Here is a 25,284-nt window from a genome sequence, read left to right as displayed (position 1 = left end):
ATTTTTATGCAACCTAAAAGAAGTTTATTAAAATGTTGCCGTTTTTACACTCTATGGCCATTTTCCTTTCTGTTCCATGTATAATGTTGAATTAATCCTTCTCCGAAGAGGATTGTCGGGTGTATTAATATGATGAGCTAAAACGCCTATTTCTATCTGGTACGCACTTCTCCAAACTTCGGCACAGTGTGTTTTGACATACAACACTATTAAGCACCCTCTCTACATATCCCCCCTATAGAACAGATAACATGTTGTTCCAAGTAGGACTTTGCTAAACTCTACCCAACTATAAAATGTTTACTATTGGATGTTGTTTTTGAAGCATAAGGCACCAGAGGGGGCGTTTTTGTGATACAAGATGCCATTTTCTCCCATAGTAATAAGCAGGGAGAGCGTTCCTTACCTAGTATAATCCACCAATGTGGAGCCAGAGCCATCTGGAGCAGGAACCTTCTTTTTTGCTTTCCCTTTAACACGGTCTGGTTTTGTCTTGGTAATGACTGGTGGCTCACTTTTCACTTGTGGTTCCTCTGTTCCACCAGCAGGCTCAGTGTTTGTAATTTTCTTTCCCGTTTCACGGTTCAGCTTAATTTTTTTCACAACCAATATAGTGGCAGTAGCCTTCTCCTTTTCTGGGACTCTCTCTGGTCTTGCAGGCTCTGCCTCAGCCTTCGGTTTGGAAGCAGAAGGCTTTGCAGCCTCAGCGGTCTCCACTTTTGTAATTCTAACAGTTGACTTTTCCTGTTCCTTGTCTGTGGTTTTATCATCGGCTTTCCGCTTGCGCTTTTCAGGCTTGGACTCTTCCGTTCGGGGTTTTTCTTCAGCCTTTTTCGGTTTTTCATCTTTAACTGGTGGTTTGTCCTGCTTTGAGTCTTTTGAGTTGTCCTTTTTGTTCTTGTCCTCTTTTGATTGTTTATTATCCTGATTGTCCTTCATTGTCTTAAGAGTGACCTTGCGTGGCAGAAAGGTGGATTTATCATCTTTTAGTGACGTGGCCGGTTTTAGATTTTCGTTCTTTGGAGCCTCATCTTTCGGCTTCTTTAAAAGCGGTTCAAGAACTGCATGTTTCGCTTTATCTCCATCGCCACTTGGTTTTTCAATCTTTACTACTTTGGAAGAAGTTTCCTTCTTGGGTTGGTTGCCATCGGTTCTGCGTTTGGTCTTATCAGATTTCACTCTGGGTTTTTCCCGTCTGTCCTTATCGGAAAGGGGTTTGAGAGCAATGGACTCTGCATCCATGGGTTCATCTCTCACTGGGGTGGCATCATCTTTGCTTGTGGGCACAAACAGAGGTTCCGGTCTTTTGACATCATCCCCATGCGTGTCTCTCTGTTTCCTGGATGTTTCGGGGCCAGCTTTGGACAGGCCTTCACTTTCCTCCCCTTTTCTTTTCTTGCGATGTTTCTTATGTTTGTTTCCCCTCGAGTCAACAGACGAGATAAAAGGTTGTTCCCTTTCTTTTGATTTTCTAGTGTCCTTTATTATATGAGTATCACGGGGTAGCAACTTTTCCTGATAACCACCACCTACAGGACGCAGCCGAGGCATCAAAGGTTGAGGATAATTGTCTCTATGGCCGCGATTATACGGGGAGTGGTCCCTGCGGGCCTGTGGTGGAACAACAAATCGGTTTTCAGGGAAATTCTCCCTGTTGATAGGCGACCTCTGTCTGGGCATAGTATTAATTGCACATCCTTTATAATACTTTTCACACCAGTCTCTGCAGTTTCGTTCCCACTCTCTGTAGGTTTCTTTTTCATAAGGATCTCTTAGATCAGGCTGTCGACCATACATAGCTTTGACTTCATATGGAGGGAATTCACGGTACCTGTTGCCGTATTCCCGCTCACCCTCAACCTGTTGAAGTAGTCTCTTATTATTAGGAGAAGGTGGTCTATACACTGGGGACCTAGATCGTGATTGAAACCTCCTGTACGGAGACCTGGATCTAGATCGAGGATATCCATGAGAACGGGACCTGGACCGATAAGCCCGACCCTTCCCGTGAACTTTCTTCTGGCATGAAGGAGACCTTGAAAAAGACCGAGACCGTGATCTGCTGAAGGAGCGAGAGTAAGAGCGCGACCTTGAAGAACCCGATCTTGATTTGGAATATGAATAAGAACTTTTAGAGTAGGATGATCCAGAGTATGGAGATTTGGACCTTTAAGAGACAAGCAAAAAAACAACAGATTAATAGAAGAACACGTAAAGGGCTCTTATATTTCTCACCGGCTATAAGGCCAGGTACATAAGATCACAGATGTCATCACAACCTACTTTCCCGCCAGGCAGTAAATCGTACAGATTAGTTTGCTTTCATCTACTTCATTCGTAATGCACTTGACCCAAGCTCAACAAATGTAACGCTCAGTAAACATCTGATATCGTACATATGCAGTTGGCATCAATTTAATATTCGATTATCTACTTGCCAGTGACAGAAAATGTACACCGAAAATTGAAGAAATAAAACAAACCCTTGTTCTCCGCCACCTTTCCCTGCCCCCCGCCAAAAAAACAACAAAGCACATTACTATTCAGCAGCTCCAGTGCATGAAGCCCACCCGCCTCACCTTGAATACGAACGCGTCCGCTCTTTCTGGATTTTCTTGTATTCCAACAGTTCCTTCGCAAAATCATTTGCAAATTCTTCAAGTTTTGATTTCTTTTTCTCTCTGAAAGAAATTTATGCATTTTAACGAGAGAAGAAAATAAGACGTCTTCTACAGCAGTAAGAGATCTATGGACATAACTATATTCGTGTCCGTTTCAGGATCTGGCCTGATCAAAGGATAGTTTAGACAAATTCCTTCTGCAAGACTTGTCTGCAAACAATTTTTCGAACAACAAGAGGTATAATTCAAAACCTCTTTGAATCAAAAAATATTAGCGTTTAAATGGAAGGGCATAATCCGAAAATCTGTGACATTTTGTTTTCTACAGTACATCTGCCAGTAATTGAGTCTTCTCAATAGGCTACAGCATTACTTTACCAAGTGGATGCCACCCTTTTCTCTAGCCTCAAATGTTCTCCTTATTCGGGATTTATTTACTTTTTAAAAATAACCTATTGATGATGCAAAATTCATTGCAATTTTCACAACCAAAAAGGTTAATTGATATTAAAAAAAATAAAAAAATAAAGTTATTTTATCTATTTCTGATGCAGTCATGTTACTCACTCCTCTTTCAGACGTCGCTGTTCTCGGTAAAACTCCTCTTTGGACAGAGGAGGTGCCAACGACTGTGCCGGCAGAGCATTGGTGTGCGCCACCTGCACAGCTGGAGACACCCACGGAGCAGACACTGTAGCGGGAGCGGAGGGGAAGCCTGGAGGGGGAACGTTGTATCCAGCAGAAGGAGGCTGCCCAGGAGGAAATTGTGGAGGGAACTGAGGCGGGGGTACCCCAGGAGGCAATTGAAGACCATGGGGTGGTGGTGGCGGAAACAGTGCTGTTGGGGGAGGAACATACACTGGGCCTGTGGCTGTCAGAGAAGGCCCTTGGTTCCTCGGTGGACGATCGTTGTGCGGGTGACGCCCCCGGTTGTGACTATAAAAAAAACAAAGAAAAATTGTTAGACAACATTTATTGTCATCTGTAAAACCATAAATATTACACACTTTGAATGTGCAATAAAGCAAACTCGTCTGGACATTTTATTTATCTCGCATTAGACGCTCCCAAAAGGACTTTTTTCCTGTGTCTAATCTTCTGAATGTGTCAGTCAATGACTAGCGCTATGACACCAAAGCTAGAAGTCTAAACCCTTTAATATTGTGTAATTAAACCACTTACCCTTCCCATCCCATGTGTGGCCTTGGCCCAGACGGTCTTGGAATATTGGCCCTCATGAGTGGAGCTGTGTAAAAAATAAGGTTGTTAGTAGAAAGCCACCGCAGCCAAAATGAAACCGATCTAAACACGCCAGCAATTATAACCGGTAAAATAGGCGGCACTCTGGCCGACCATCATGTCCGAACCTGTACTTACTTGGAGGGGGAAGGCAGTGAGTAACAGGCGGCATCTGCCCGAGCACTGGAACGTGGTAGCCCTAAAAAGTAATAAACATTTCCACACAGGTTTACATTCGCTATCACAGCTCATGGCGACACCAAACATAAGTGAATAAAAGCAAGATTAAGGCTCACTTTGTCTCCGAGGAGAAGGTTGTTGGGCAATGGTAAACCGCTCGCCGACGTGACGGGAACAGAAGGGGCAGAACTGGAGCGGGAGCTTTCTCGCTTCTCCTGACTATTGTGAGACAAAACAAAACATGATAAATGAGGAGCAAAAGGAAAACACACTGAATAGGCAACACAATCTGACCGCCAATGGACATATGACCTAAAGGAAAACATACAAGGGGCACCAGTGCCCTCTGGAGCTTCTTTAAAGTACGTGCCAGCTCCAATATGTGAGGGAAAATCTAGGGGTGTGATGGAAATGGAAACATTGGGCAAATACTCTATATATAAATCCCTTAGCAATACAAATAAACACACACATTTCTAAAAAAACAGACCAGTGGTCCTAGAGAGTCCTATTGGTCAATCAGTATTTTATTTCAAAGAGCAAAACCAACTAGGACTCAAGATTCTGCACTACCTGTTACTATATGACGTATTGAAAGTAAACTGAACTTAATGTGCACCTGTCATGCACACACAGTGGTTCAGCCCATTATGGGCTGAACCAATATTATGAAGAACTGCATCATCAAGAACATTGATTCAGCTTACAAAACAACTGCATCCTGGACAGTCCCCCCCTCATCTGTTACCACACATTGCAGACAGCTGACTAAACTTACTGAAAAACAGGTTCTGGCTTCTCCCTCTCCCTATGGACAGGTACAGGCGGCGCTGGTGAAGGCTCTGTCGGGGGCACAGGCTGAGGTGGAGGATTAGCTGGTGCTGCGCTGGGGGCAGCAGGGTGGCTCGGAGCAGTGATTTGAGGGGCAGGAGTTGCGGCTGGTGCAGAAGGAGTGGGAGCAATAAGAGGATCTTGCTGGCGAGATGTCAGTGGACGCGTTGGCACCGAAGCACTGCGGGGTGGTGGGGCTGCCGGCTGCCGCGGCTGGGGAGCAGACTGTTGTTTACGAATCCTCTTTGTATAACCGGTTTCATTCTTGAAGTTATTGACAGCCTAAAATAAATAGAGATAGAAGCCGTAAGTCACTTATGTTACCCTGCAAGGAATATGGATAACAAGTAATGGTATGGCTCAGTTAAGCCAGCCATGTGGTAGCATTACTTTGTTTGTTACCCCCAAAGAATTTTGTACTGTGTGTGTGTATATCTTGAAATACCTGACGCAAGAATTTGTTGGCGATTAAGGCATCTGGAGAGACGTCGTTCTGATGACAAGTAGGGCACGTGTGTTCGTCAGATTCCAGTAAAGCTGTGCGGATACCTACAGGGAAAATAAAACATTGCACCAAGACTGTATTGGAAACTTGTGCTTACCAGGACAACACTCCAGCCACCCCTTCGGTAAGTGAAAGGAGTGTAGATGTGGGCTACCAATTCTCTAAATGGTCACAGAAGAGGCCGCACTTCTGCATGCTGGTTTTGGTCTGTGTACCTTTCTGACCAGCTAGGACAGTACACTAATTACACATGAGATGGAAGTAATTATGTCATTTACATTTTGCTATGTGGGAAACAGCTGGAGTTTACATCTCATGTATGAATGTGTCTGAAACACACACATACTGACAACCAGAAGGCGCAGTATTATCAGACATGACCAGTCATTATGTCACTTGAACCAATATACATGAGAACAGTATCAGTTCACTAGGACTCGGTGCCTCAAATATTTGCCCATGAGTGCCTCAATGTCGTTATTGGTCTGTATGCTGCACTCATAATACAGGTTCATCCTAGAAGACAGCTGCCGCCACTGTGCGTACCTGCACTTAGAAGTGTACCTGCTGCCTACACACAATGGAGGTGGCCAATGTGTGATGGATCAATATTAGCCTTATCAATTCACAAATGACATCACTAAGTCCTGAGGTACAAAGTTCTTCATGTCTCAACGAGGTCATTAGTTCATAATAAACTGACAATGTGAGAAGACGACGTCATGGAGCTGTATAAACGTGTACAAAACGTATAAATATACTCACATTCATCGCAATAGCTGTTTCCACAACAGGGGATAACTACTGCATCGCTCATCATGTCTTTACAGATCATGCACAGCAGCTCGTCTGGGATGGGGTCTTCCTCCTCAGAGGAAGATGATGGCTCTTCGGGAAGAAACGGGGGCTTTTCCTTCTTCCCCATAGCATATGCCACACTACAATACAAACATAAAATAAATGTAATAAAGCTATCACGTTGATATCGCTCCTTTAATGATACACCCTGAGCGGGACACCTACGCATCAATGGTTGGTATGGCGTATTTCCCAGTGTTGGTAAGCATGGCGCCCTTCATGTTGGGATCCTCCACCTCCACCATAAAGCTGCGTGGGATTCCTGTGCTCTTTTTTATCCTGGGAGCAGACTCAAAACTTTTGTCCTGGAGAGAAAGAGAAATATTGGCAGATCAGAAAACATCGGCAATAACAGATATGTATTACTACTAAAGCGGCTTGATCAGCATGTGTCATGTATGACTTCTTCTGTTCAAAAGAAGATGTAACTAGGTTTACGCTTACATTGGGATAGTATGATCTGCAGCACAGATACATTTTAAGACTGGAATGGCGACAGTGTCCCTTTAATGTCCTAATTGCATTAAAACAGTCACCTGCACATAATGAGGGAGATATTTTGTGCTCTGAAGAATTATATATAAATTCACTAGAAGCCTTGTGAATATTTGCTATAAAATAGCAGCGTGAGATCACTAGAGAATTTGGAGGCTGTCCCCACGGTGTGTAGTAATTAGGGGATAACTAATGCAGGAAACTAGCAAATTAGAAATGACAGATTATTAATGGGGTCGTCTACTTTAGACTAAGACCATCAATCTATAAGGTGCACAGGTAGCAGAGCCGGGCTAGATGGACACAGAGCTGAATACACAGACCTCCCCCCATCCAAAGAAGAATCATGGCCACTGTCTCCCAGCATAGAGAGTACCAGCCTTCTCTGCTGTGTGTGTAATGGTGGCATTCTCTTGGAGGTAACAATGGGGCAGAGAGCACAGAAACACTAATCTAATTACTGCCTAAAATAAGCCCTATAATAGGGGTGTTTGCAATAAAAGGATGAAGAAACAAAACCTAAATTAAATTTCCCCCAGGCATGATATTCTTGACCTATTCTAAACAAATAATTGTATCTGAGAATACAGCCCACATTTACTGTATATGCTGTAGCAAGATAACATTTACCATGCATACAAGGAGATGTTAACCAAAAGGTTGCTAAAGTATCTCTAGTCAGGTGGCTTGTCCGCTTTATAGTAGGGAATGATTAAACAACTAGAAGGGCGAGGTGAAAAATGAGTCAGACACCAAACATATAAAACCTTGTGATTAATTTGGGCATAAGAATTCAAGGTACTCCAATTCACAAATTGCCTTGTACAGGGGATGTGCTACATATACTTCTGCAAGATTTCTTTTCACAGGCTAGAACTTTAAAGTTGACTCTTTGGCCATTATCAAACTTAGATCTCTGAACGCCAGCCACCCCCCCTGACGATGTCATACACTCCTGGCTACTAGAACACTCCCTCAATCTACACATAGATAAGTGACGGGGTTCTGGGAGGGAATATAGGATACTTGAGAGGAAGAATGACACTACTAAACAATGAGCCCTAACAAGCAAGCATAGTAATGATTGAAAATACTTACACTTACCCCATTTGTAGGACAGTTCTTAATATAATGACCAGGCTTTAAACATCGATAGCAAGTATAAGATGGAGGCGGGGGGCCTAACGTCTTCTTCATATAGCTGAGAGTTAAAAAAGCAAAACCATTGTTATCTGAGCCCACACAACTGCGCCAGAGCGGAGATGAGCGGGTGTGCATGACGAGGGCGACTTACTTGATAGGGTCATATTCGTGGCCAGACTGAGATATCATTGCTTTGATTTTATCCTCTTCAGATGCATTGGCTTCAACCAGATTGGGGGTCTGTTTAACAGGCAATTATTTAGGGGGGAGGGGAGGAAATAAATTAGTCAAAACAGAAATAAAGACCTAGAAGGTCCAAACACAATCAGGCACTCACACATTCAATGCAATCATATGCCGCCAATGCCGGCTCTTCCGTCCGGGATGGGAGTTGTAGTCAGGAGAGAGACACTGGCTATTGTTCCATCATACCCAACGGTTGTAAGAGCCAAACCCCTAAACAGCAACAGATGCCTTACAAATATTTAGGCCATGTTTATACCTGATTAACTGAAATTAACAAAATAGAGGGGGGAGAAAAAAAAAAAAATAGCATGACGACCAAATCTTGCGGCCACATCCCACTGGTGAACATGCAAAAGCTAAATGGCAACGCAAACCCAGGTAGGAAGGAGCCACAGAATGGAGCTTTTCATTGTCCGTGTAGACTGCAGTGATGTTCTAGGTAAACCTAGTATAACATATTGGTCGGGGCCAAATCCTTCATGTTCATAATTCTACCCACTATATATATATTTCCACCTATTTCTAAATGTGTTGCAAAATTAAAATCAGGCAAGTTTACAAATGAACGATTGAGAAATATTGTGCTCTTTTCTCAGTCATTGATTTGTAAGCTCGCCTGATGAAGGGGCCTCTGTGCTCTGAAAGCTAGCAAATACAAACATTTATTTTGGTTATCCAATAAAGGTATTGCTCCTATAATACTTTCGTCTTTTTCGGACACGAAAGTATTCAACATCACACCTATTTCTAACAAACATATGTAGGATATATTTCCTTAATACTACAATGCAACCACCTCAATTAAAGAGCAGCCAGATTTTCCAATGTTTATCTTTTATAAAATCTCATAAAAAGCAAAAAAGGTGCGAGGACCATTTAATCTTACTGAATTTTCACTTGCTTGTAAACTCAAGTAACTTACTATAGAGATATAAAAACAAAACCTAATAGAAACTTGCGCAAGCAAAGTGTTAGCCAAAAACATCAAGTAACTTTGTACAATGGGAATATAAAGTTATGTATCAACTGACGGTTACTTAAAACCGCTGATTTGCTTTTAAAACGGCAATTTTATTAAAGGCAAAGCCCATTCATTGGGTTTTGCCTTTGAGAAAATTGACGTTTTAAAAAAATTGACTGCAAACCGCCGATCGATACATTTACTCAGCTTGTTTAAGACTCCTGCATGTTCTGATGTAAGATTTAGAAAGTGATGGGTATGAATGCCCTAGTACTGATTCACTGCCAAGTAACGTACCTTTAATGCTACAAAGATAAAAATAAAATCTGCTTCAAATTTGAATGAGCGTCCCCAGAAATGCCGCACTTCAAGCTATTTGACACATGAAATCATTAGCTCCCCACATACCACTTATCTTCTGCCATAATACTTAACAATGCAACAGCACTGGCAGGAGTGAGGTCACATTGCTTAAACAAGAAACTGGTCCTGTACACTCCCGGTGACTGCAGATTTATGGTCCGTAACATGTGGTCACACCCTTATTGTGGCCCAGCTTTGTTATAACGGTTGTGGAGAGCACCCTATATCCTATTTTTTTGCCGTGAAATTTAAAAAGCAGGTATAAACATGGACTAATTCAGATTGGTGGTACCTCGCCAATCCTGGCAGAGCTAATGTCGCTGACTGGCGAAGGATGATGGCATCTCTAGCTAGAGGAAATGAAGATGGCTGCCTGCTATTGGTCATGGAAAGGTCAGTGGCAATTTAAACCAGCACCCAATACAGTGTGGATGGGCTCTGCATTCACTCACAAAACAAGCAAACTGTTGTATTTTTTTATTACAAACAAATCATTTTTAAAAAAGTAGTAAGAGCAAGATTTACATTGACGTTAAAAATTCATATTTATATGACCATTTCAGTTGCAATTGCATGTATCTTACAAAATATATACCATTTTAATCAACTGGTATGAAACACAAATAGGTATAAAGTAGAAAACAGTCAAAGTGCATTACTCATGTTATGAATACAACACGACAACATGGAAGAGCTGCCAGTTGCAGAGAGCATATTAAAAATAGAAAAAAATAAAGACAGTCAACTTCCAAGACAAATGTACTTTGCAAAAATAAACAAGTTTTTAAGCCATTAAGTAACATCCACTTTGGTATTTGCAGGCAAACATTTTGGCATTGAGGATTTGGGATTAGAGCTACTTTTCATAGGGATGATGTTTGGTTTGTATCAGAGAAAATGACAAGTGTCCTTCAAGACTCATCACAAGAAAGGTCAAAGTCCACATCATTTACACGACATACGCCGTAATCTTCTGGGTTTTTTTTGTTTGTTTTTTTTTTTAAACTCTTCAAATCCCGAAAAAAATAAAAGCGCAAAAACAAACATTTTCTTCTTGTGAAAAAGGCTTCAAGGTTTGTTCCTTCTTCAGAATGAGTGGTTATGTTGAAGTATATAGGACAGTATTCCTTCCTTCTCCCACAATTGTTTTTTTACCATTTAACAGGATAATGCACATACCATTTACATTTCACAAGTTAAGAAACTATGCAAGCCAAAATTGAGCAGAAATATATAGCTTACAATGTTATAAGAATTTGTACACATAAATATACCTTACAATGACAGAACATTTTAGCATGTTATAATGTGTATACATATACCTTCGCAAGCTGGGCCAGAGAAATAGATGCAGAAGCGTCATCAATCTGTTTATAGAAAATTAAATAAAAACGTTCAAGTATTAAAATCAAAACTGCAATTACAATAAATCACAAATGTATAAAAATAACGGTTGTCCTTAGGGCGACATGTGACAGCCGTTGACATGAAAAAGTAATGACATACAAAAGTTTCTTGTACATACATGCAGTAAAACAACTCGTGGCTGAATATTTCATCACTTTGCAGTAACAAATAAAAAGCAATATTCAGTGTTAGAGTGAATTGTGTCATATCGGGCCTTTCATCGACTAGTTGTAATTCTTAATATTCTTGTGAGATTGTGGAAATATGATTTGCTCTAGTACAAATTAAATAAACTTGAATCTAAACAAAAAGGAAGGCACTCCATAGAAAGGATTCTTTTATTTACAAAATAAATTAAATGGATTATTTTCATTTGCATTTATTTATGCAAGTTACTAGTTTCTAGATGGTAGCGTCTTAGCTCATATTGTAATGCATATAACCACCTCTACCAGGGCAAGGATATAAAAGTACCCCCAAGACAGCTCTAAGCATACTCTGTTAATGAGATGAGCAGTATAAAAAGCAATAGTTTAAGTGACACCGTTATTGAAGGGGTAAGAAAAGGGATTTCCATAAAGCCTGGACAAGCAGCAGGTCCATCACTCAGACACGAGAAACAAAACGTGTATGTACTAAATAAAGCTGAACCAAGATACAGTGTCAGCTCCTGTTATTACAGATATGCTGTTTTAACAATAATGTACAAGAGGGGCATAGGAACTGACTATAACTACATGTGTAGTGTTTCCTGCTAAAAATATAAATACCCTTTTAGCTAAACCAGGCCTGTCCAACCTGCGGCCCTCCAGGTGTTGTGAAACTACAAGCCCCAGCATGCTTTGCCAGTAGACAACCAGTTGATAGCTGGAAGGGCATGCTGGGACTTGTAGTTCCACAACACCTGGATGGCCGCAGGTTGGACAGGCCTGAGCTAAACTGAGAGATGTTGAAAAAGTGGGGGCAGAAAATATACAGATTGCAAAGCTTTTCTGTGTAGTAGATACGCAGAATATATTGTCCAGAACACTAAAAAGTGTAGTGATCTGTAACTCCGCTATAGCCAAGCCAATAGTCAGATGATAATTGTATTTTACAGTTATAAATGACCTGGCTTTCCAAGTAATAATGAATTTAACGAAACCTCCCGCCCTTCCCGAAAAGAATACTTTGTTGGGGGGAAATATACATAATGGGAAATTTCGCTATTACATAGACTATGTTGGGCAGACCTGTGATGTGGATATGCTATGTAAGAAGTAACAGTTCTATACACTGGTGCTTAGCTATTGGCTGGAACACAAACACAAGTTGTCATTAAAAAAAACCCTCTTAAAAGTGATTGTGTACTATCAATAAATAAAATGATATCTTTGTAAACACCCTTAGCTTCCTATATGTAATATCCTTTAGTAGACAGCAAAGTACATTAAAAACTAAACACCACAAAGCTGATTCAGTCATAAAATACATATACACTCAAGACAATAAAGTCAATATTTACAGTACAAAACCTTACAATTTGGTTAAAAATACTAAGGAAAAATTACATTGAGTTTTAAAAAACAAACAACTACTTTTAAAATAGAGATCACACAAGGCAACTAGGCTATGAGCATCGATCGTTCACATGAACGCACTTCTTTCGTGGATCGCAAAAAGATTGCTACATTTGACTTTTGTCAGAATGTACATGTTCTTCCCAGTTGGATTACACATAAAAATCCTAAGCACACATGAAAAAGAGGGTCTTACACCCAAAAAACATCCTTCACTTTTTGTGCAAGCCCTCATGTAACTTTTATTACATACATTGATTTATTCTTCTGGCATCTAGGCAGTGCCCATTTCCATTGCCCTTGTATAGGATGCAGCACCGCTCTATTCATTGGATACCACTGTATCAAGCAATTTAGCATTTTTATCCAAGGGCAAAACAGACTCTGCCTAGATGACAAAGGGCAAGTCCAAATGAATGCAGTGATATTGTCTGAAGGTAGAACATCTTTAGAAAAGGACAGTGATAGCAACTGCACAGATATAATGTTGCCGCCCAAAACGTATATTGTATTACTCAGTAAGTGGGTGTCACCAGTGAAACTGTTAGGGCCAGCAAGACACCACAGTTACAAGAGAAAAGCCACCGCAATGGCATGTTCAGGTATTCTATTATAAGCCGCAACAGAAAGTCTTTACTAGAATCCTGGGACATGTCACCGGTGAGCTATTTCCATCTGATCACTATGGCATCCGTCGGTCATGACAGGCTTACCGTGGCGGAACAGGGACATAAGGGGTAAGAAAATTCTTTTTTTTTTTTTTTTTTTAAACTGAGCTGCCCCCACACACTCAGTAATAAAATATACTTTTTGGGTAGAGATACTCTGAAAGTGCTTATCCACCCAAAAATCAAAAAGGTGATCTGCAGTGTTAAAGACAAATAGAGGATTCCCACAAATGGAAGGTCAAACTATATATAAAAAGGTGTTAAATGTATTCTTATTGCATACGGTGTCATGATAGCCTTACAAAACTGACCAGCATTGATGAATGGCGAGTCTCTTCTAATATCTGATGCGTTAAATGAGGTCCTAGACTGTAGCTTTTATTTTTGGGCAACTGCAGGAATGAGAAAATCCAGGAAAACTACTAAGATACAGTATGAAAGTAATGCTTCTCTAAAATAAATTTAAAAGGCCAACTACCCACTTCCCCAACTAGCAGAACCATTGGGGTGCTACATGGCAGGGGCCACCTACAGTGCACCAATGCTTCTTGCACCCCTAACTGAAACCTGAAGGACCGGAGAGGTAAACAGCGGTGTGTCACTTTCCACCACAAGTGATGGTTGCGTAGAGCCTCAGCTCTGTCCAGTCACGGCCTGCATTAAAAACTGACGTAGAGCAATTTGCACTGTTCCGGGTTGTCAGCATTGGGAGAAGAAGACGTTGAAGCTCTGGCAGGGATGACTAGTCCCAAACTACTAATGACCCAACACTCATGGCTCTGCTAGCCAGTAGGAGCGGGATGTTGGCTTTTGGGTGTTTTTAGACTTTGAAATGCATTTCATTAGAGAATATGAGAGCAAGTGTTGGTACGATCACTCCTCTTTATAAGCGTCATCTTCAGTCCTGGTACCCCAAAAATATAAAATAGTGCTCCTGCTTTTAAAGAGCATGGTGTGTAATATTAAAATGTATTTTAACAGACTAAGCATCGTGATCCAATTCATGGGCAACACCAATACCAGAGAGTCTTAAAAAATATGTGAATGACTCAACATTATGTCAAATTCTCTAATGAAACACATTACAAAGTTGAATTAAAATACTACACAATTATATATAAGATACATTTAAATAATTGTTCTTAAATGAAAAACAAATTTTGGATAGAAGCCATTTGTTTTATTGGGATGGGAAGCAAATACAATTTTATCATCAGGTGAATTAAGGCTAAACCTCACATCTAAGCTGACTATTAAAAACAGAATCTCGCTTAGTATTCGGGAAAATACACATCTACCTAAAGAGGTGTCATCTGATGCATTACAATACAACTGCCAGTGTTTTTCAACACAGTACAATAGGGCAATACCCTGACTCAAGCACTTGCCTAAGTAATGACATAGGAAAATTCCTCAGAACATATTGGGGCATATTAAATTAGGATTTGCACCCACGATTACACACGGCTGTACAGGCCCTGGTACCGCAACATTGTGGATTTCCGTGCGCAGAAATCAGCGATGTTGCGGTACCGTAATGACACTTTACACGCAGCTGCGCGTGTAATCGCGGGTGCAAATCCTAATTGAATATGCCCCCATTGTGTCTGCTGACAAATGTAGGGTGGTGTATATTCCATAGGTACATCTTGTATCAAACAGATGTCGACTGGCCATTTATCTAAGTAATTTTAGATCTATGGGTCCAAATGTAATGTGAATTAATAGCAAAAGATTCTAGCTCATAAGCAATGGAAAAAAGCACAACACCAGATGCAACTTAGCAATTACACTCAAATGCAATAGACATTTCAAGGAACACAAATGGCTAAAATAAATTGTAATTTTATTAAAAAGGAAAAAAAAACTGACATGTGACTCATTTAATACACATGCTAACAAAATAAAAATGCAAATTATTGTAGGGAACAGAACTTTATAGGAATGTTTAAATACTTGCAAAACAATGCAAATACAATAGCCACTCAGGTCAACAGGTTAATTTAAAATTGAATTTGGGACAAACGATACAGCAAATTATTGGCTTATTATTACATCATATCAGCAACACAAAAAAATAAATAAATAAAACTTGTATTTTTTTGGACATGAAATTGAGTTCGTGAAATGTACTAGGAGTAAGATTGAAAAAAAAACAAAACAAAAAAACAAAAACCCCCAAACAATAAGAGTAGGTCACAATCATCAATATGCAAATATCAGAGTACCAGCAATTAATATGATGGGAAATGATCAGAAGTCCTTTGAGAGAAGCAGACGGTTGTTGGAAGCGATGTAATGCAGCAATGGTGGTGTGTACAGCCTAGCTCTGACAAACTATCATGTTTATGTAACATGCCCCCAATTAGCTGAAGTGCAGCAGTTGTCTACTAGGGACCCCTGCAGTTCAGGGGAACTCATCCACCAGAGCTGAAATGCCTCTCCTTACTCATTAACAATCAGAAGATGTTCAAGCAGCGCAGTGGTTACAACCAGTGCCTGAGACAATTAAGACAACAGAGAGCCAGCAGGGAGAGTTCTTCTGAGCTGCCGCCGTCGTAACCCGCTACGACTCTGCTAAGTGGGTGGAGGGGATATCTTAGATAAAAATGGCTCTATTTGCAGTTAGCCGTCAACGTGGGACTCCGAGAGTTCCGGATTAGGTGTGAACCAATCAATAAATTGGCAAGTCTTGTATAGTTAATATAAATGTCCGCTGCAGCATAAATGATAGCTCTGGCACTTTCATGTAAAAGGGAGAAACCAGATATAGGTGCAGTAATTTTCTAAAACCGATATTCTCAAATTGACAAGATTTGCAAATGCATTCATGTTTCTGCTATGGCAGCTCTGCAGGTATAAAACTCTTACATCAAAAAGATGGAGCGGGGTGGCTGTCATTTATTCAAGAGACTGAGTTAAAAAAAGGGGTGAGACTTGTGCTGAAATCTCAAGCTCACAAGTAAATAAGAGTATGAAATAACCTAAGGATGTGCAAATCATTCTCAACTGAGAGATACATTAAAAAGTGTGTGGGGAGTTTTGTCTTATGCTAGAAATACTGTACATCAAGTACATGGAAAAGTAGTAGGGATTCCACATACAGGAAGTGCAGTGTGATGTCTAGTAAAGCATAGTGAGTAAAGGTTTAATCATTCTCTGTCTCATCAGAGAACATGGAAACCATTATACAATAAGTATGTGCAACAAGCATTGCAGTAAATGCTGTGTGTATTCTCCACTGAGTGAGGGAACCTGGAATAGCAGAACATTGGACTACACCATGGTTTGTACTAAATATGCCTGTAGATTTTATAATGTGTCTGTGGCAAGAATTACTGCTGGAACAAACCAAAATCTTAAACACACAGTAAAGATAATTATCACATAGCTGCATAATTGCAGAGAGCCAGGGTCATTTCTGGTGGCCTCATCATTATATTACTATGCACTTAAAGCAACGGAGCCTCCTTAGTACTAACATCTCCCTGATGTAGACAGAGATTAGCCTATTAAATAATTATGTGTGGGCTGTATGGCATAGTAGTATTACCTTTATAGGCAAACCTATTTTACATGTATCAGAGTTTTTGTCTAATAATGAGTGTAGCTTGAACAGTAAGTACAGTGCCTTCACATTATAGGCAATAAGCAGCAAAACAAATTTGGGAATAAAACGCTTGAGGGAAAAAAATGGTGTAAAAACACTTGAGTGCGAGGGACAGCGCGCTGGGCAACATCCCTCCAATGTGACAGGAGATTAGCGATCCCCATTCACTTCAATGTGTCAGCACAGAAGCTTGAGTGTTATGCACACTAGCGCTCATCTAGCTCAAACATAAGGGAGTCCCTACCCAAAGAATTACATCATAGAATCATTACAGGATTTTTATTTGAAGGTACAAAATGTTTTCCTGTCAAAATCAGATAGAGGTAGAATGGGGGATAGGGGGGAAGCCTCAAACATTTAATATGGAGTTAAATGTAAAATAGGCTTAAAAGGGTCTCCTAATATCTTATGGTTACACCGAGTGTACCTAGAAATTATTTTTCCTTGATATCCTATATCTTCAGTGGTTGAGTGTACGCAGCCCTTTGCCCAGTCCCCATTACAACATCACTTGGCCTATGTCAGCAGAGTGAACAAAGCTGTGGAAAAAGCCATTTGCTCTACTCCATTAAAAATGGATGGCGTGTTTGCGACATGGGGGCCAGTCCAGATCGAACACTGCACACGCTAGGTCCGCCAAAAGAACACCCTGCTAGAGTAATTTAGTACATAAATAGAAATAAGATAGGTGTAATTGTATATGAAACCTTCTGTTTCTATTGTACACATTTATCCCACCCAAAAAGATTACTTAAGAGCGTAATTTTTAGCGACCAGATAGATATTACATTTTATAGAATAGCCCTCTATGATTGTGCAAGTAGTTGTGTGGTAGTTTTGGACCTTGCGCCTTTTGAAAAGCCGTCTATTGTAAATAGGACTAGACACTGCGTTTTTTTCGACATGTCACGTGTCTGTATATAGGACAATGGTGTAGAGGTGTATGCAGAACAGTTCATCTGTAAACTTGCTTAGTGTAGCACAACAGTTATAGAACATACTGCAAGAAAACATTTCACATAGAGAAAGGCAATTCAAGATTAAATGTAAACCTTTGCAAACAGTACAAATGTGAAAACACAAAGCCAGGTGTAATTATAAACATTCCTTTCTCATGAAGAGCAATAATTGACTTTGTTGTACGTTGTGAAAACTGTGAAACATGTAATACTTTATTGCAGTATACAATACAATAGACCTATACAAACAGATCTTGTAGTGAAACACAATAGAACATGACAGCATGTTCACAAAAGTGACCGATCATACAGACGGTACAAGGTCCTGTGTAACAGGAAATCAATTACCATTCAATATAAAATACAGTATAAAAGGGAGCACGCACTTTCACACAAAGTGCAAATTGGGAGCATTTGCAAAAATACATAGTATTTACAATTCACAGGTTTAACAGAACCACAGAGAAAGAACGGGATTTGCGCCTGTGGTTTAAAGGCTGGAGTTAAGAGGTATAAGGAAAAGGGTGTTTGTGGGTTTACATACTGCTTTTGATGGTCCACTCACTGGCTCGGTGCGATTTCTAGAATGTAAATGAAAAAAGAAAGAAGAAAAATTAATTAGTATTTCTGGAGATAAAATAATTAAACACCAAAGCAGAGAATTCTTCTAAGTAAGCAAACTAAAGAGTATAATGTAGTGCAGCGGTGGGCAACCTGCGGCTCTACAGACGTTGTGCAACTATAAGAGGTCGACAGGGCACACCTTGCACCCACCTCTGATGTAGTGTTTGGGGGCTATTTTATTAGAAACGGCTGTTAACCACATTGATCTCGTTCATCTTCTGTGTGGCTAGGGTTGCTGTAAAGGCCTACCCAAAACAAAGCTGTTTTGGTGACTAATAGGGATTTAATGAAAGTTGCTTAGAACACCGAGGCCTAAAATTATAGTAATTTTGGCTGTCATGCAAGTGATTAACCAAAAATAAAACACTGCTTCAATGCCTAGAACAATGGTTCCCAACAGCTCTTTACAAAAACATGTGTGCATGAACCCTAACATTGCTACAAGGTTGGCTAAAACCGCCTGCAACTGCAATACAATTATGCCAATTTTGTCACAAGGCAAATGTAGGGCCATACACAATTTCTGTTGCTTGAAATATACAACAATTCAATTATTCAATGACACCAAGTAGTAGATATATAAAAACTTGTTCAAAGAGAAAACAGAAATTTGCTTACTTTATCACCAGACAGATGTCAGAATGAAAGACCTATGTAACAGTATGCTTTCAATGTATTACACAACAACTTACATGACATATGTTTTGGTTGAAGTTCTCACTCCTCCAATGGGAATTCTCCGAACAATGACAGATGAGTTCTTGGGAATAAGGGCCGTCTCATCAGTGTACTCTACATTGGCAGATAAAACAAAAGCAGCAATGTAGGAGGACTTAGCAACACAGATTTTACATGAAACAAGCTTAAAGGTATAAACACAGTGCTTAGCTGACAAGTACACATTTCACATACTGCAGGAGCTTTAAAAACAATGTACAGTGGGTAATTTCTATATACAGTGCTCCCTCTTTATAAAGCCACCGCCCCCCCCCCACAGACACACACACAAACGTGCATTAAAATGTATTCAATTCTATGAGAGTTCTTCCTCTTTATAATGTACCACTTCACCTTTGTTTTAAGCTGGCAGCATTGAGAGTACTGTTATAGGGAATCATAAAACATGATGTATATAGTATATCTATAAATCAAAGAAACAGTACTCAAAAAATTTAATGAAGCACATCAACATCAGTACTACTACATTGCTAAAGGTACAAAGTGTTATGCGCTTCAATAAATCCGATTGTTTTCAATACACCCAATTGTCACGCCCTCCTTAAGTTCCCGTTTAGGAGAACAGAGTTTGGTGTGGAACAGAAAGCCATCGGTGTCGCCAAAGGATACAGCGTACAATACGTGGAAAGGTCATACCAGACTCCCTTACAAACTACATTGTTATGTTTAACACTGTGCTAACAATCAGCTTTTTATAAAATATATTAAGTCTTGCCGAGTCCCCACCCCCCTCTTTACGATAAAATTGAGAACTTGTCAAGACAAACCCATTTGCCCTTTAAAGAGAAAGCAGTATTAAAACTAGTTTCCAAAATAGGGAACAGCAGTCTTTCATATAATAGGCAATTTTGCAATTAAGACCACACGGGAAAAACAAAACAAAAACGTAACAATTACCAGGTATCACTCCTCCCTGGAGAAATATGATAGATATTTGTAGTGATTACACAGGTCCCAAAAGTGCACATGAAAAGAACATCCACTCCCATTCTACATTAGACAATATCACTCAGCCAGGAAAACAGCAGATTAAGCTACAACTGTATGTGTTTTAGCCAGCTGGAGACAGAATCTCCATAAGAGGTGTCTGCAGACAATACTGGAGGAAAACTGCACCACAAAGGATCAACACCAAAACAATTACTATAGCATTTCAATTGTTAAATGCAGAGGTACATCATCACCATCTATTTATATAGCACCACTAACTCCGCAACGCTGCACAGAGAACTCACTCACATCATGGAAAATGCTTAAACTAGTTTAGAGAGAAATCAAAGTGCAATAAAATTATGTTCAAATAGATTGCTACAAATGTATTTTGAGTGCCAAGAAATTTGCACAAATGGGAAGATTAAAAACAAGGTTCAGAATGATTTGTTACAAAGAAATAAAGGCGAGTAAAGTTATCCTCTATCGAAAAAAACAATTATTCTCCAAGCGGTCCAGACTGAATCGTCATACAGGAACCATCCTGCCACTATAAATCAAGTAATACAGCCAAATTACAATCACTTGGACTCCAACATGTTTCACTATACTGACCCAAACAGAAGGAAATACTCATTTGTGCAATGTCTTAAATGATAATCTTCTACTGAGTAAACAATGTTTACCATTGACTAAACAATAAAAACAAACCTAATTCTTAGAAAAGGACTCCTAAATTAATATACCTAGTCTTATATATGTACAAAGCTTTCTTGTAAATGTGAAATTTTCAGGAGCTAGCTACAGTAACAGATGACCACCATCAAATCAGCTTGAATTAAATTATATATATGGCCAATTAATCACTGTTGTTTAAGTGAAAACATAGCAAAATAATGAACCACTGAAGAACACAAGTGAATACTTCCTGACATATCAGTGTCACTCCACCTGACTAGATAATTGACAAAACATACAAATATGTATTGGTGCACACTGTTTTTGTAGAATGACCGTCAATATATATTTGTATGTTTTTGCACATCTGTGCACGTCAGTGGATTCCAAATTTTCCTAGTTCAAGGCACCCTTAGGGTTTCCATAATTATTTCAAGGCACCCCCTAAGAGAAAATTACCACCAGTAAATCCTTTACAATAAATTGCAATGGTGTAAAGTATCTTACAATCTAGTAGATGCAATTCTGATTGTGGAGGAAATATATATTTTTTTGTTTACCGTGTGGTGATAACATAGGTCCAGTGGTTAGCATTGCTGCCTCACAACGCTGGTGTAATGAATTTTCTTCTAACCAGGGCCCTATTTCAATGTGCTTGGTTTGCGTGGGTTTCCTCCCACAGTCCAAAAGACACACTCATATGTTAATTGGCTCCTGACAAAAATAAACTATCATCAGCTATTTATATAGCGTCACTAATTCTGCAGCGCTGTGCAGAGACTAGGGCAGTGGTTCCCAAACTTTTTTAGTTCGCGGCACCCTTAGAGTCTCCAAATTTTTTCAAGGCACCCCTCCAAAATAATTACTGAGCAGTCCTGGCCCCCTCCGCAGCCATCATTCTGTCCCCCTCCGCAGCCATCATTCTGTTCCCCTCCGCAGCCATCATTCTGTTCCCCTTCCTCTGCCATCATTCTGTCCCCCTTCCTCTGCCATCATTCTGTCCCCCTTCCTCTGCCATCATTCTGTCCCCCTTCCTCTGCCATCATTCTGTCCCCCTTCCTCTGCCATCATTCTGTCCCCCTCCTCTGCCATCATTCTGTCCCCCTCCTCTGCCACGATCCCTCTCACACTCTTCCCCGCGCCAGCCACAGAAAGAAAGAAAGAAAACAGGAACTTACCAATCCGCCGGGCCCCAGCAGCCTCCTCTGTCCCGCAGCTGTCACTGACATCGACGTCAGTGACAGCTGCGGGAGAGAGGAGGCTGCTGGGTCCCGGCAGATTGGTAAGTTCCTGTTTTCTTTCTTCTTTCTAGGTCTAGCCCGCGGCACCCAAGTGACAGCGCCGCGGCACCCCTGGGAGCCGCGGCGCACAGTTTGGGAACCGCCGGACTAAGGTAATTTTTTGATAGCAGCCAATTAACCAGCTAGTATGTTTTTGGAGTGTGGGAGGAAACCGGAGCACCCGGAGGAAACCCACGCAAACATGGGGAGAACATACATCACCACACATATAACAACCTAGTCAGGAATCAAATTCTTGACCCCAATGCTGTGAGGCAGAAGTGCTACCACTAAGCCACCGTGCTGCCCACTATAGTGTGAGTTGTTAGGAAGTTTAGATTGTAAGCTCCACTGGTGCAGGGTCAATGAATTACTACATATCCTCTACAGTACTGCATATTATGACTGGCACTATTAAAAAAATTAGATTGAAAGCATAAAGATCATAAAATGTGTTGGTTGCATTAGACTCGGATGTACTCACAACACGACAGCTTTTTTTTTTTATTATTCTGTAGGCACAACCAGGGGTTTGAACTGTGTGTCAACCATTTCTCTCCACTTCACATATGATTAACAGCTGGACATGACAAAGTCCCTAACTGACAAATGATCCTCTAAACTAGGGGTTACCTCATTAATTGTCGATAATTCACATATGGGTGGCAAAACCAATGAACTTAAAATTAAAAACCCTTTATAAATTTCTTTATTTAGCCATGCATACTTCAATTATCGATTACTTTGAAAGGGGACACAAATCTAGAACACAATCACCCTAATGCTAAATATTTGTACATGTAACAAGATGCCAATAACAAATTGCCTAATACATTAAGGGGCATAAAATGCCTTCACAATGAGTAAAGTTAATGGGTCAAATGTGTATACATTGCTGGCAAAAAAAACAAAAAAAAAAACCAAAAAAAAAAAAACACACAAGTAACTTATACTGGTGATTCATCCTTGTTTATGCAAACTCAAAACGGCATGAATCACATACAATTAGTGACATAAGTAGTATCAGTCAACAAGAGTAAAACAAGTACAAATGTTCTGCATCAACTGCAATAAGGGAATGTATTATACGTGGTTGACATTCACACTAAATACCCAACCACACTAACTTAATGACTTTATCTATTATTTAAAATTGAACAATGATTATACTGAAGTTTCTAAGGTATTGGTGCAAAACATATCGTTAGGTCTCAACAATGTGTTTTTGGAAACAAATTAATTAGCCACCACACACAAGAGAAGTAAATGTATGACTATAAACATTATGACTGCCATGTTTTTCTATCAGGTGCACATTGTGTATAAAAGAGCAGCCCCACCAAAATGACGCTCCAACCTTCTAAAACGCGTTGTCCAAGGCTTTCTGGTGGCCCCAAACTGCTCTTACCAACTCAGATTCAGCCCAAGAGCATAGTTCTAACAAATGTGTCTTTGTTCTCAGTGCTCCTAGAGGGAGGATTACCCTGAAAGCATAAACTTACTGACCAAAAACTAAACACACAAATTTGTACATGGACACACTAAAGCTACAAAATAAATTCACATTTTCAGTTGTTAACTACTTTACTGTGATGCCAGGTATATTTTGTGCAGCATCAGTATAACTTGAGAAGTTAATAGATTTCACAGTTTCATTCACTAACCAGGTTTGAGAATCAAGGCTGAGGGCCCGATTCATTAAGGATTTTAAATGAAGAGTATTCTTATTTCAGTCTCCTGGACAAAACCATGTTACATTGCAAGGGGTGCAAATTAGTGTTCTGTTTTGCCCATAAGTTAAATACTGCCTCTTTTTTCATGTAGCACACAAATACGTGATAGCTTATTTGTACGCTGAAATTTAAAGTTGTTATTTGTGTGCTACATGAAAAAACAGTCAGTATTTAACTTATGGGCAAAACAGAACACTAATTTGCACCCCTTGCAATGTAACATGGTTTTGTCCAGGAGACTGAAATAAGAATCCTCTTCATTTAAGATCCTTAATGAATCAGGCCCAAAATCTCATCTACACACAAGAAAGTGAGTGAGCACCAAGCTTGTCCATTTACAATAAGGCAGAACTGAGACTGCCGCCCCACCCCCTACCATGTGCCCGGCCATTACCTTCCTGGGTCTGTGCATTGGTGATCTGCAGGTCGCAGTCGGCAGCCTTCAGCCTCTCCCTCCCCATGATCTGCTTCTTCAGGTCGGCCAGGGAGATGTGCAGCCCATCGAAGGTGACCGTGTCATAGTTGAGTTTGGAGGAAAACTTATAATGCACACACGACATGTTACTAAGAGGAAGGTGAGAGCACACACAAGGCCGCACAACACAACACACACACTCACACTCAGGCCGCACACACACAGCAGCAGAGCCTCAGGGGCAACACGCCTGGGACACTGCACCAAGCGGGGCCATCACCCCGGGGCCACAACACAGTCCCAATGTCCCAGAGAGAACCCCCAACAATGGGGATGATGATAATACGGGGCCCAGTCCGTGCTGGATCCCCCCCCCTCAGAGGCAGCACAGTCCTAGATCAGTCCGTACTCAGTCCACACAGGTCCCTGCTCAGTCCGTAGTGTCCTCCGGGCGACGAGATCGATGCTCCCTCCGCTCCCAGGCCTCGCTGTGACAGACACAATACAATGGCCGCGGCCTATAATGTCGCTGCACCAGTCTCCCCCACGCAGCGGTTTAGGCCCCCAGAAGCCTCCTCTAAGGGTCTGTGGAGTCCACGCTCCGGATTTTTGGGGTACGATGTCCAATTCTCCTCCCCCAACCCGATATCCGCTGCCGACACCGCGCTCCGTCTCCTCCTCACGGCACCGGAGAGCGGAGTAACCGGACTCCCTCTCTCTGACTTCTCAGTCACTTCACGGGGTTTCCAGGCAGCTCAGCGAGGGCGACGCGCTGACGTCACAAACAGACGTAGCGCGGCGTCACAGAGGGATGGAACGAGGGCGGGAAACTCAGTCAGAACGCTTCAGGGGAGCTCCGCGCGGCGGCCGTTATGAACGTGGGGAGCAGCAAACGGGGATAGTTTGTCAACATGGATGTCGTCGGGTAAATGTGACGTAAATAGTGTTTTGTTTTGTTTTTTTTAAAAAAAATATACTATTTGATTAAAAAAAAAATATCATCGTAACTTATAATAATAATAATATTATTATAATAAGGACATATAAGTATTGAGACGTAACTGTCATTCGATAAGTTATGTGGAGCATACTCCTGCATTTTGTGAGAGTCTCCCGGGCGAGTGTGGTAATCTCCCGAATTCTGGCCACTTCACTAGGAAGTACCCCACTTCCTAGTGAAGTGGGCAGAATTAGATCCCAAACGCTGCGATTCCCGGTGAATCGTGGTGTTTGGCCCCGCC

The 25,284-nt window shown here is 40.8% G+C and overlaps 1 protein-coding gene across 4 annotated transcripts in view; it reads right to left on the bottom strand.

Moving 5' to 3' along the window:
* RBBP6 (RB binding protein 6, ubiquitin ligase) overlaps nt 1-24,988 on the bottom strand; it is a 30,428-nt gene extending 5,440 nt beyond the window's left edge. Inside the window, exons 1-17 of one of the 4 annotated variants that reach the window (XM_075179349.1) lie at nt 24,023-24,988; nt 18,962-19,061; nt 18,190-18,226; nt 13,388-13,468; nt 10,765-10,809; nt 8,024-8,112; nt 7,828-7,930; nt 6,400-6,539; nt 6,142-6,314; nt 5,317-5,420; nt 4,819-5,153; nt 4,157-4,259; nt 3,999-4,059; nt 3,804-3,867; nt 3,189-3,557; nt 2,580-2,681; nt 407-2,167 (exon numbers count right to left, since the gene is read on the bottom strand). In XM_075179349.1, coding sequence (XP_075035450.1) covers nt 407-2,167; nt 2,580-2,681; nt 3,189-3,557; nt 3,804-3,867; nt 3,999-4,059; nt 4,157-4,259; nt 4,819-5,153; nt 5,317-5,420; nt 6,142-6,314; nt 6,400-6,539; nt 7,828-7,930; nt 8,024-8,112; nt 10,765-10,809; nt 13,388-13,468; nt 18,190-18,226; nt 18,962-19,061; nt 24,023-24,188 — 3,833 coding nt within the window. In that variant the 5' untranslated portion in view covers nt 24,189-24,988. The remainder of the gene's footprint in view (nt 1-406; nt 2,168-2,579; nt 2,682-3,188; nt 3,558-3,803; nt 3,868-3,998; nt 4,060-4,156; nt 4,260-4,818; nt 5,154-5,316; nt 5,421-6,141; nt 6,315-6,399; nt 6,540-7,827; nt 7,931-8,023; nt 8,113-10,764; nt 10,810-13,387; nt 13,469-18,189; nt 18,227-18,961; nt 19,062-24,022) is intronic. The other 3 variants (XM_075179350.1, XM_075179351.1, XM_075179353.1) reach the window with 3 other exon arrangements.
* Nucleotides 24,989-25,284: the final 296 nt, after the last annotated feature.

The sequence above is a fragment of the Mixophyes fleayi genome, chromosome 7, assembly GCF_038048845.1.
Source record: "Mixophyes fleayi isolate aMixFle1 chromosome 7, aMixFle1.hap1, whole genome shotgun sequence".
In the NCBI taxonomy this organism is placed as follows: domain Eukaryota; kingdom Metazoa; phylum Chordata; class Amphibia; order Anura; family Limnodynastidae; genus Mixophyes; species Mixophyes fleayi.
This window is presented reverse-complemented; position numbering and strand designations above follow the sequence as displayed.